Here is a 12,806-nt window from a genome sequence, read left to right as displayed (position 1 = left end):
CTTGTCTATTTCAACAGACCAACTAAAGAATTAGTGATCAATTGTTGCAATTTTTATAATGAATTTAATTTAATTTAATTTAATTGTCCAAAATACTCACAATATAATAATTTAAATATAATGTAATTGTGAATCTTTGATGAGACACAATAATAATAAAGATTGTTCCAACTTGTACTGTGACTGTACCTGTACTTGTGGTCTGCAATATGGTCTTTAAGGTGTGATAAAAAATATGGTATTAGCTGCCAGATCATAAATGATTCTACCCTTAATGTAAAATTGGGACAATTACAATCAAAATAAATACTGAATTCATGAAGATAAATAGATGTTTCACTCATTTTTAGTTGATGCTCTTTTTTTGGTGTTAAAAAAACTACTTATTTGGATTTCTTAAAAAAGAAATACAAATATATATGCAGGCATGACAGATAACAAATGTAAAATTATGAAACTTTAATTTTGCTAATATTTGTTTATGAGTCACAAAGTAAAACGTCTTCTTGCCCTTTGACCTTCGGATGTCGCTATGGCAACCACATGTACACAAACAGGAAACTAACAGGAAACACGCAGGATTGTAGCCACAACTTTGGCTGTGTGTGCACTTGGTTGTTTTTTTTTTGTTTGTTTGTTTGTTTGTTTTTTTTAGCATTCTGCTACTGCTAGTCACGTGTGTATTTCAGCGTTTTACAAAGTTAGAAGCCGAAGTTATTAAACATTTAGCATGAGCAACACGGAAGCCGCTGAGTCAGCCGTGTCGCTGCAAGAACCGAAGACAGCTGACACATGTCTGCTGTTTGAGCCGTCTGTGAGCAGCCACAGACCGGCCTCAGGAAAATCACAGGTAGGGAGCCAGAAAGTTGTTTCACTCTTAACTTTCCTGTAAACATCATGTGTAACACGGAAACGAAGCTGTCTTCTGTCTTTTTTTTTTAAAGGAAATTTCTCACATATTAGCAAGCATTTTCAAAGACCTTTACACCAAAGACATCATTGGGAAAGACACTTTGTCCAACCTCACGAGGACTAAAGGTGGAGGAAGCAGCTACCATGAAAAATATGTTGAAGAGCTTCAACAGGTAACCTAAAACTGTCCCCAACAAGTCCAGCCCGGACTATATGCTTCTCAGTTCAGTGTAAACTGATTAGAATTTTACTATTAGGCCACTTTTTTTCTTTGATCACATTAGGCTCATTCTGAATACGCTCATCAAATAGAAGAGGCCGACATGCTGGAGAGTCATATTATTCAAGCAAGAGTTCAGGCTGCTACCATAGAAATCCAGGCCTATGAAAGAATGAAAGAGAACATGGGAGTCTATGAGGACCAGAGCATCCTTGCAGGTCAGATGGACGATTTTTTATAAAAATGATTTCTCTGACAATACCAGGGATATTTTGAAACACCATATTTGACGTTTTTTGTTTCAGTCAAATCAGCATTTCCCTGGTGTGTAGATAAAGATCTTCTTGAGAAGAACAACTTGATTTCCCCTCAGGATTATTTACCTACACAAAAACCACGAGTTCAAGCACCAACGGCAGGTGCAATTTTCATACTCATCTTAATTATCAATGAGTGTGGTTTTTTTCCCTGTTTCATTTTTCCTTCTCTTCACAGTAAAATCGAATCATTCCAAACCCACCATTGCCTTCAGCATGCATGTGTCTAAGGAGCCTCAGGATGATGATGATTACACACTGATTCGCAGTCAAAAAAAGAATGCATTAGAAATGAATGAGTCAAATTTCAGCCTGACTTTTGAGTCCAGCTCCGATACCCCAAAAGAAGGAAGCAAGAAAGCTTCCAGAGAGGTGAGTAGTAAGGAGCCTGTATGCTTTCTGACATACAAAAACCACAAAAGTGATTCTGTTTGCAATAATATAATATAATATAATATAAATGATAATATTTCTATAACTAAATGCAACATGAATCCAAATGAAGACAGTGAAATGAATAAATAAACCACAGAACCAAAACACCAAGGCAGCAAAGAGAGTTATTACACAACATGAAATAAATTATTATTAAAAGGCATTCCAGTTTTGAGAACTGACACTGAAGAGCTTTCTGATCTGAAAACTTTGCATTCCTTTGGGAAGGAGCAAGTTGTAATTGTATCAATGTACAATAAAAACATAACATTATTAAATAATGTCCATAACATTCCATACATTTCAGAAGCCAAGTCAGACCAAACCCAGACCAAAGTGGAAGGGGGAGCCAAGTGCAGCGGATAAAATAGAAGCCTGGAAGAAGCTTCAAAACCTGAAAGATCGACACAGTTTCCTACGTAATCCTCACTTCCTTCCTCCAAATGCACAGCATGGTGGGATGTCCCTCATCCGGCCCAGGACCAAAGTGAGGAACACAGAACATGAGAGGAAAAGAGTTGTGGAGCAAAGGTACCAGAAATTAACTGAATTATCATTTTGTCAGAGGACAAAGTGCTGACACAGTGGAGCACATTAAAATCATGTACAGGTTACAGCTGAAGAAATATAATTATATCAGACAATCCTTCTTCAAAATTAAGGGCAAACACAAGTGACATTCACCTCAGTACAAACAACTTTACATCTAATATTATGCCTGTGAATAGAAACACTATTTGCCACAACTAATTCTGACACAGGACAGTTTTGTTATCTCACAAAGACAGTGCACTTTAACTCTACTTTGAAACTTGCTGATTATTTCAGCACCTCTGCTTTTACTACCATCCATAATGGCACAGATCATCAGCTTTCTACTTGTGTAGTTGTGCCTGATATTTTCAGTTTTTCTGTGTGAGTGTTATGAGGTCAGGAGGAAGACATTGGGCTTTTATTAATAATTGCTTTGGTCATATTAGTGCAGCTCTTTCTTTAATCAGATAGGTGAATTTCGTAAAGTTAGAAATGTTTGCTTTGTGCTTTTAAAATGTTTACGTTTGCAGCTTGTTACTCACCCCTTCCTGTAACACAGAATATTCAGGTGATTTTTGTGCTTTTTCTGTCTGAAAGATCAGTTGATGATCCTGTCCCAGTATTTCTGGCACAGCCGTCAGTGGTGGTTTTTAATGACTACAGTGTTGGACAAGTCTATGAGGTATGTTTTTTAGACGTTTCAGATCATGAGAGAGAAAATTTCAGAGCATTCAAAAATGCTCTTCAAGATCTTTGTAGTAGAAGACAATGCACAGTAACACATCCCGTCCTGTCTAAGATGACACTGGAGTTGAAGAACTTGACCTCATCGAGCCGTCATGTTCGAGTCATCCCTCCTACCACTCCTTACTTCTCCATTGGTCTGGGTGAGTTCTTCCTTTTTGGACAGATAAGATTATAAGGCCTCCTTGTGCCTGATGTTGTCATCAGGCACAACAAGTCTGTATTAAAAAGAATGCCATAACGTTTTGTAAAATAATGCAGTTGGTGGGTTTTGGCATTCCTGGTTTCCTGTTGTAGTTCTGTATATAGTGTGTAGTGTGTGTATGGTTTATGTTTGTGTTGATATAGAGTACCAGCCCCACCTGCTATAATAAACACAGCACTGGAACATATAATGCACACAAGTGAATGGATGGTTTTGCAAGTTCAGGGAAAAAGAAGATTGATATCCAAATATGATTTATCAGGAAGGTTCCCTGGTGAGGGTGGCGTTGTTGCCCCTGGAATGTGCTGCAAGTACACAGTGAGGTTTGCGCCAGATTCCTTAGCGGACTATGAGGACTTCATAGTGGTGGAGACCCAAGACGAGAACTTGCTTGTGGTGCCCCTTGCAGCCAAACGACCTCCTCCAATACTCACCTGTGAGTCTCAGTACAATCAACATTGCCTTCTTGTTTTGCTCATTGGTGCACTTTATCTTGTCTTGTGTTGTTGATGGGCTTTCCTCTAATTACTGTGCAGTACCAAGAGTTCTGGACTGTGGTTACTGTCTGATTGGTGGAGTGAAGTTCATTGAGTTTCTGTGCCAAAATGTTGGCTTCAGCGTGGGGACATTCTGCATTATCCCCAAGAACCAGTGGCCAGCCTCAAACCTCAGGGTAAAAATCTAACCTATAATGACTTTATCAGTAATCTTTATCATGCTTGACAGGTTCTCCCTTTCTTTATGTAGCCTGTGGCCAGAACGTATTTTTCTGAGCAGCCACCCTTTGCTATCAGTCCATCTCTTTTTGTGCTACAGCCAGGAGAGGCCACCGTGGTCGAGGTGAGTGAAATATGGTGCCAAATGTGATCTCAGTTGCAGTGTTTGAGGCTTAAGTTTCACTTTTGTGTACCAATGTGTGTGTTTTTCAAATTTGGGCATGTGTTTATGTTTGCTGGCAGGTGGTTTTCTTTCCCACTGCTGCAGAGAGGAGCTGTGATGTTTTCACTGTTGTCTGTGACAACTGCCAGGTGAAAGACATTTCCATTGAAGGTGAATATTTTCATTGACACTAAAGGTTTGCTGTCAAATAAGTGAAAATTTCAAGTCCTTCTAGTTCAAAGTTAAATATGCCTCTTTGTCATGCATGTTTTACAGGTGAGGGCCAGCTGATTGCTCTTGAGCTAGTCTCTGTATCTGGAAAGAAGGAGTCTCCTGTAATCGGGGAAGTGCATGACCTTACTGCAGAGCACTTTGTCCGTTTCAGCCCATCTAACCCTCATTCTGTGCAACAGAAAAAACTCATCATTAGAAACAATGTGTACGTGTCGCATCTTTATATTTCAACAATTCCAGGTCTGAAATAGGAATATAACACTACATTTATTTATTTGTTTGAGTCTAATACCTCTCCACAACAAATAAAGACATTGTTCATGCCATCATCTTTGGCCACACGGTGACATCATATGGAGTGAGACCAGTTCTAAACTCTTCTAAATGAATAAATAAACAAACAACAAACTGTTACTGACCATGAACATCAAAACAGGTTCTCCTCTTTGTCATTTGGCATCCAATTACATATCTGATCCTCTTTCTTATTCTCTCTCTCCTACTCTCTCTGTGGATGAAGCCACCTGGAGCTGCCTTTCCACTGGCAGATCTTGAAGCCCAACCTGTACCCTCTGCTTCCAGGAGAAACCCCTGGGCCTTCCCATATCCAGTTCCACCTTGCCACAGATGATGCTTTCCATGTTAGCCCCATTTCAGGGTTTCTTGCCCCTTGCCAGGACCAAGAGTTCCTGTTTACCTTCTTTCCTAAAGAGGTAGTTAGGACATGTAAACCATGACATAATATGAGAATCAGACATTTACTGTGTCACTAAATTGCAGAGACAATGCTGTATTTCTTATATTCTATTTAATAGCTTCCTTTAATTCATAGATTATTGAAAATGTTTTTTGTGTTTTATTCAGTTGAGGGACTACCACAGTGTCTGTCATTTAGTCCTGAGAGACGTCCCACAGCTGCCACCAGAGCCCGGCGAAGACAGGTAAGGGTTTTTGTAGATACAGTGGTAGAAGTATGTACTGTTAATATTAATGTGTAAAAGTAACAGAACACTAATTTCCTAAATGGAGGAGCCACTTCAGCATCCTCGATGTCTGCTTAAGCTTCATAATCTGTTTGTGCATGTGTTTATGTGTTTGGGAAATCTAGTGGCCTTCAACCTGTGCGTGCCAGCTCCAAGGTTAGCGATGTCATTGTCATGGAGATAGAGGTCAAGGGGTCAACAGAGCCATACCAGGTCCTACTGGAGCCATATGCAATTGTAATCCCTGGAGAGATTTTTATTTCCACCACCATCCACAAGCAATTCAAGGTTGTTTAAGAATATAGCAACTGTTAGATTTCTATTGAATCAGAGGCAGTACTCCAGCTATAACGTGTTTTGTGTATCAGATGTGGAACCACAGTAGGACCTTCATCCTCTTTCAGTGGGAAAGGATGAACAGCAGCAACCACATCATAGAAGTAGAGCCCTCTACTGGCAGAATAGGTTTGTCACACAGTACAATGTAGCAGGATAAATACAAATTCTCTTCCAGTTTGTCTCGTTTGAATTTGTACAATGTAAATTGTGGTAAATTTAGAATTATATTGACAGATTTTATGTATTTTTGCCCAGAGGAGAATGAGTGCTTTGATTTCGATCTAATTGTGACTGGAGGGAAACCAGAGAGAGTGATGACCAGTCTGGTTTGCCACTTAGAGCATCACCATGAGCCCATTATGTTGGCTGTTGAAGTCTCCTTTAAGGCAAGTATAAAACTTGACACTGTCACACAATTTGCAACTTGCAGCTTAGATTTAAAAATTTCTCAATCATTTGGTGCAATTAAAAAGTAATCAAATTTTATTGTGACATTGCATAGCTTCCCTGTGAGCTGTAACCTCTTTTTGCTCATTACGTGAATTTGGATAGGGTCCTGTAGTGACCATCAGTGTGCCCAGTGTGGACTTTGGGCTCATGAGGATCAGGGAGCAGGCGCAAACCAGCCTGGTCCTCACCAACACCACCCAGCTGGAGGCTTCCTACACAATTGAGTGCAATCAGCAGGGTGAAGACCCGCAGGTACAGTGCACTTATATTACAGTTAACATCATAGTTGGTAAAATAACACAGATCTTTATTTCATATTTTTTTTAAAATGGTAATCTTTGTTGGTGTTTAGATTGTAGTGGAGCCATGCACAGGGGTGCTGCCCCCCTTGGCCTCTTGCACTGTGCAAATGTTCTTTAGGCCACATTTCAGCCAGCTATTAGAAACAGAGTTGGAGCTGAAGGTGGAAAATGGAACAGGATGGTAAGACACACAGTTACATAAAACCTTTAGCTTTCTCCTAAAAATAATCATGGGAATATTCATATTCCATTTTTGCACACTTTATTTATGTAAAAAGAATTAATGAAGGCAGCCTGGCCTTGACAACAATATAATAGTATTAGTAATGTTACTCAGCAACTGTGTCCAGTAACATTACCTGTGTGTTACTTTCAGCCACCTGTCAGTGCGAGCAGATGTGCAGGCTCCTCAGGTATGTCTGCTAAACTGTGAGCTGCTCCTCTCCGAACTCTACATTGGAATTCCTGCCAAGGCTGCTGTCACTCTTTCCAACCAGACCCTGCTGCTTTCACACTTTAGATGGATGGTATGCACCACCTATCACCACCTTCATCATTTTATTATGTGTGTGAAGATTGAATGCTGCAGTTAAATTATGCAAGAAAATCTGTCCTGTATGATTTTATAACACCTTTTAACACAATTATAACTTAGTAATGCCAGATTGATATTTTCTCAACGAGGCTCAGCTGCAGGGTAGACAGGCGTCACTGTGCACAGCCAGTTTTGACCCGTCCTCTGGTAGTCTGGAACCTAATGCCAGCAAGGAGATCACAGTTATTTTTACCTCTCACACAGATGTAAGTATAAGTCCTAAACACTTACATTACACAACATACACAACATTCCACAGTGGTTTATAACTGGGGGGGGAGTAGGTGAAGTGTTTGGGCTACTGTCACAGTGTCGGTCACTTTATTGTCTTTTTAATATGTAATGTCATATATCCTTCTGTGTGCGTTTGTCCAGCTGGAGCTGACAGAGGTGGCTGCTCTCTGTGAGATCCAGGGGATGAGCTCTCCCCTTGTTCTTCGCATATGTGCCTCCAAAACCAAGAAACTCAGTGTGTCCTACTCGCTGCTAAGTGACTGGTAATTACTTTGGTTTAATACCTAGTAGTTAACACCCCAGCTATCACATCACCTGATATCAAAAGTGTTTACTAAGTCAATCACACAAACACTTTACTGTTCACATCATTGCTTCTAGCTCTACCCCAGACAATGAGAGATCCTCGTTGCTGGTGCTTGACTTTGGAGATGATGTTGTTTTAAAGAGAGCGGTTACGAAGCAGATAATGATAACAAATCAAACTGGTGTGCCTGCCCCATTCAGCATTGAGGCAGAATATTTCACCTGCCATGCCTCAAAGCCAAATAACCAGCTGGAAAAAAGGTAAGGCAGCAAGCTTATTGACATAAGGTAAACAATACAACAAAGAGTGACTTCACTTTACTGCACATGTGACACAGGCGGCATCTTTGATTGCAGAGCCACATATTTTAAAAAGCCTCTTCACTCCATCCAAGCTAAGAAAATAAAAGAGAAAGCACACAAAGGTACACTTCAAATTTTTATTGTTATTTTTCTAACTTCCAAATTGAAGTTGTATCAAGCTCAAGCTCCAAAATAACAAATTTCGATTTTGTATTTCTTTGTTTATTATTAGAGATTGTGAGCAACTTGCTGGCTCATGGGAAAGGTGCAGCTTTCTTTGTCCAGCCAAGCACAGGCAGGCTGGGACCATTTGAGACTCAGACTGTGGATGTGACGGCATACACTGACATGTGGGGCAAGTACAGAGATCATCTAATATGCAAAGTATGTTGTCATCTCAGTTTTCACGTATGTATCCTGTTGATTTTGTTTTGGACTAAAGTTGAAATCCAGTTTCCCCCCTTGCAGGTGGGGGACCTTGAGCCAAGGCTCATTCCCATGCAAATGACAGTGAAAGGATGTCCGCTCTACTTCCAAATGACTGGCCCACAACCAGATGACCAGAACCAGGGGCCAATCATTCGGTCTGTATCACTTCTGATTTCTCCATTTTAGTTCACCGTTATTTGACAGTGACTTCAAATGAATTCAGCAGTATCAAAAAAGTCTTTTGATTGGTGCATCATTAGATTTGGCATGCATGTATCTGGAGGTGACACAGCGTCTCGTTCTCTTCGCATTAACAACCCCACCATGTTTGGTAAGTATAATCAATTAAGCTTTCTGGCCTGGGACAAAATTGTCAGACCCCCACATTTCCTACCATTGGAAGTAACATTAGTCAAAGAGATTTCTGGTTTTTGGAGGTATGTATTACTTCATTTTTTTTTTTACCTTGGCTTTTGAGGGTTAATAAACTTATTAATCACAATCTCCCTTTGCAGACATTAGAATGGACTGGGAAACATATAACATAGATCAGAACGGCAAAAAATTTGAGGATGCCAAGGTGGCATATGGAGAAGCTTTCCCAGTTAAAGATGCCGGTGGCAGTGAAGTGATGAGTGGAGCAATAAGGCTTCCTGATGAGAACATTCAGCCAGCCTGGGAAAAGAGTCACACTCTAGACTCTGAGGGAACAAGCACCACCCTCCAAAACAAGGCTGTGAGTGCACCCAAGTGATCTAATGATGTGGCCTCTGAGAAATGGGTTCAAAACCAGACTGATATGGTTTGTTTTACTCTTTCATCTGTTGACATTGTCTTTGTATTTTGAGTTCAGGATATGGAAGAGCAAAAATATATAAACAAGGAGGACTGTGATGAAAAGGATACCCATCTTTATCCCTTTCCTGAAAAGAAGAAACTCTTCCCTGTCCACATCCCACCTCATATGGGCAACCTCTCAGATTACCCCTTCTGCATCACTCCTCAGCAATTAGTATGTTTAACAGACATGTACTTTATAATGCAATCACTGCTTAAACAAGTATCTATCAGTAATGATGTATTTTCTTTGGTTGTATTTCAAGGTGATTCCAGCAAAAAGTAGCAGCACAATCCATGCATCTTTCACGCCTTTGATTCTTTCTGGTTCAGCTTGTGAGTCCAGATGTGTGGGCTTAGGTCTGGGTTTCATGAGTCTAGACTCCAAGGTAATATGATAAGTTGTTTATCATATTAAACCTGGAAACGGTTTCCCTACATTGCCTCCTTGTGTTGTGTCTGTTTGCAGATGGCTGCCTGTGTCCCAGGGAAAGTCGAAAGAGCTCAGGGTTTGAATTTGGAGCCTGTCAGGCTGGATCTACTAGCAGCCGTTAAGCCTGCAGTGTAAGCAATTACAATCGTACTATTTATGGCCCCAAAACCTTGAATGCATCCAACTGAATTTATGCTTCCTAAATTAAAAATCAGCTGAGGTTAGGCAAAAGCAGCTCAGAGGTTGTCTGATTAAGTTGCTTATCTTCCTCCTGGCTCCCTTTTGCTACAGGCTGTTAGTGCAGATGGAAGAGGACAACGGGGTGCTGGAGTTTCATGCCACGGCTGGTGATTTACTGAGGGCAGAATCTGAAAAAGAGGTCGGTCAAAGGAATTTACAACACTAATCAGTTCTCTGGCAGGCTGAAGTGCACATATAAGGTATAAGTCCCACAGGTGCACAGTATTTCTGATCAATCATGCTTATGATTTGTTCCACAGCTGGTGATGCAGGATTTTGACGTCACAAGGACTCTTCAGCTGAAAAACACTTCAGAAATTCCCCTGTACTTCAGTTTAGTGACTGAGGGTCCTTTTAAAGTGATGAAGCCCCAACCTCGAACTCCGACCGCCACCTCCAGCAACCCGTCTACTGTTAACAGTCACTCCCTGGTGCTGCACCCAGAAAGTAGCATGCAGGTGTGACGAGGAGAGGGTTGAAGAAAACGTATGTACAATAGAATGGAGATGTTGTGTTACCATGTTACTCTCGTCAGGTGAAAGTGGCCTTCTGCTGCTCTCTGCCTCTTCTGGACTATGCGGATCAAACAGATGAAGAAGCCTCTCCTGGAGTGACGCTCATTACCAGTGCAAATGATTGGAAGAAGCTGAGTTTCCAGCAAAATCTTCAGATTCACTACAGCAACAAGAGCCTGCAGGTCAGAGATTGAAGTGATTTCCCACTGGTGTATTGACTGCATAAAGTAAGAAAGAATTAATTAGTTATTCCATAATTGCCAACTATTTGACCTTTTAAAGATGTTTTGCTTCTCTGTCCCAATCAGACTGTGCCTCTCTGTGCCTATCTGGTTCTTTCTACTCTACATCTGTCAACCCACAGCATCAACTTTGGTTTCTGCTATGTGGGGCAGACAGAGATAGCAGAAGTGAACCTCTACTGTCATGGAGCCCATACATACTGGACATCAGTTATCAGTAAACACTGTAATGTTTGGAGTTCACAACATCACTGTATAGCTGGAATGGTGTGCTGTTTAGACACACACATAGTATTTTGGTTTTCTACCTGATTAGTTTTTTAGTTTTAGGAAGGTTTCTGACTTTTTCATTTTCCAAAGTCACCAAAGTCATTTTAATAAAATTTGTACATTTAGTACAATTATGTATTCGATATGACATCACAAATTCAGATTTCATATTCTTTTGTTTGCATGGCTTCATTGTGGATCTCATTAACTAGGTGTGTCTTTGTAGAGTCAGATGAAGGAGACCCAGATGTGTTCAGAGTGACACCAGACTGTGGGCTTCTCAGGTCCAAGGAGCTCCACGTAACCAGCTGCAGCCAGTGTCTACTGATCGGCTTCACTCCCAGGTAACCAACCACAGACCTTTATTACAGAATAATGTCTTCACACTGATTACCAGAAAGATAAAAAAAATGCAAGTAAATTAAATATACATTTTGCTTCCAACTCTAAATTCTGTCTAAGTTCCAGTGTCTTCCTTTTATGTGTGTTGTAGTGAAGACAGAGACTTCAGAGCCAGAGTGGTGATCAGGTCTCCTTTGGTGAAGATAGCTCTCACGCTGCAGCTCCAAGGAGCAGGATCTTTGATCAAAGTGTTAGATGTTCCTGTAACGTCAGTCCCACAATCACCCGCTGCTGTTTAACATACTCTCCTGAAATTTATTTAGTTATAGATGTTTGTATGTTTAACTAAAAATGTTAATAAAAATAAAGTACAACTTGCGAACTCTCAATCATATCATATGTTACACTACTAAATTTGGCTGAGTCATTATGTAACATATCACGCTATATGAAGTTTAAAACCCTTAATCATATATTTTAAACGTGTTAGAGGTGTGCAGTCTCTCGCTCTCAATATAGACATTTAAATAACCACAGCATGTCTTATTTATTTTATTTAGTGATGTTTATAATCACTTTTCATTGATCTGGATTTCTAGTTTTAATTCACAGTCAAGAAATTGAAGACATTTTCAGCTCTATTCTAGTCCCCAGTGCACATAAGCAGCATGTGATATGCCCTAGGGACAACGTTCAGAAGAAGAAACTCTAGGAGAGTGATGCCAGGAAGGCCTGTTGTGTGTTTTATTGGAATTCCATCAAATGGGTTTCGTGTTTTTCTAAGAAATGAGCAGCAGCACTCTCTGCCTCTGTGCTTATTGCTGGTTGAACAGTTATCACCTGACAGGGTGCAGAGAGGATGACTCAGACCAATGGCTGCTCTATCAGCTTCCTCTACTGTGAATCCAAGCTCCACCAAAGGCACACTGAATAGGAAATCCATCATTTAATGTGAGTTTGAGCTGTAAAAAAATCAATTTGCCAGTATTTGTAGGTTGTCTTGGGGGAGCTCACCTGATTGCAGAAGGCTTTATGGATTTCCAGTAATTCAATACCAGCCACAGTTCATGAGTGGGAGATGGATTTTTCTAGAAGCCCCTTTTAGAGAACATTAAAAAAAGACAGAACGAAATACCACCAAAGTGATATGCAAAGGTAAATAAAAAGTTTCCACAAACACACACACACAAGGCTACTTCAATTCACATAAGAGGAAGTCCCAACAACTCCAAGCTGGTCTTCAGGACTGAAGGTTGTCAAAACAGAAGTCTAAACTGCTGACAAATCAGTACCCCTCACCTATCTGAAATCCAGCATGACATAATTTAAGTGTAGGATTAACTGAGTCATAGTCCATAACACACAAATACAAACGCTGTTATTTGAAGATGTATTTATCATATTATTATTATTATTATTATTATTATTATTATTATTATTATTAAGCTTTTATTAAGGAGCTTTAGCCAATAAAATGACCAAAGGTTAGAACAGACAGAACAATAC

The 12,806-nt window shown here is 40.1% G+C and overlaps 1 protein-coding gene across 4 annotated transcripts; it reads left to right on the top strand.

Annotated features, from left to right (window-relative positions):
* Positions 1-713: 713 nt before the first annotated feature.
* Positions 714-11,637, top strand: dlec1 (DLEC1 cilia and flagella associated protein). Of its 4 annotated transcripts, none has more exons than XM_029529125.1 (38): positions 714-850; positions 945-1,085; positions 1,197-1,350; positions 1,438-1,551; positions 1,628-1,821; positions 2,192-2,415; positions 3,016-3,100; positions 3,218-3,305; positions 3,630-3,803; positions 3,904-4,040; positions 4,115-4,207; positions 4,327-4,417; positions 4,523-4,685; positions 5,001-5,193; positions 5,345-5,421; positions 5,589-5,751; positions 5,832-5,928; positions 6,058-6,188; positions 6,355-6,504; positions 6,605-6,735; positions 6,931-7,081; positions 7,245-7,355; positions 7,525-7,646; positions 7,765-7,950; positions 8,047-8,114; positions 8,225-8,376; positions 8,461-8,576; positions 8,682-8,752; positions 8,937-9,157; positions 9,275-9,433; positions 9,525-9,647; positions 9,728-9,822; positions 9,983-10,070; positions 10,192-10,389; positions 10,467-10,628; positions 10,755-10,905; positions 11,185-11,302; positions 11,452-11,637. In XM_029529125.1, the coding sequence occupies exons 1-38, from the start codon at positions 731-733 to the stop codon at positions 11,597-11,599; spliced, it is 5,160 nt and encodes a 1,719-aa protein (XP_029384985.1). In that variant the 5' UTR covers positions 714-730; the 3' UTR covers positions 11,600-11,637. The 4 variants fall into 4 exon arrangements, with proteins under 4 accessions (XP_029384985.1, XP_029384984.1, XP_029384986.1 ...); XM_029529124.1 differs by having other exon boundaries at positions 7,239-7,355; XM_029529126.1 differs by lacking the exon at positions 11,452-11,637 and having other exon boundaries at positions 7,239-7,355; positions 11,187-11,302.
* The last annotated feature ends 1,169 nt before the right edge of the window (positions 11,638-12,806 follow it).

Source organism: Echeneis naucrates, chromosome 20 (genome assembly GCF_900963305.1).
Source record: "Echeneis naucrates chromosome 20, fEcheNa1.1, whole genome shotgun sequence".
In the NCBI taxonomy this organism is placed as follows: domain Eukaryota; kingdom Metazoa; phylum Chordata; class Actinopteri; order Carangiformes; family Echeneidae; genus Echeneis; species Echeneis naucrates.
Note: the sequence above shows the minus strand (reverse complement) of the source record. Positions and strands in the feature narration are given on the sequence as shown.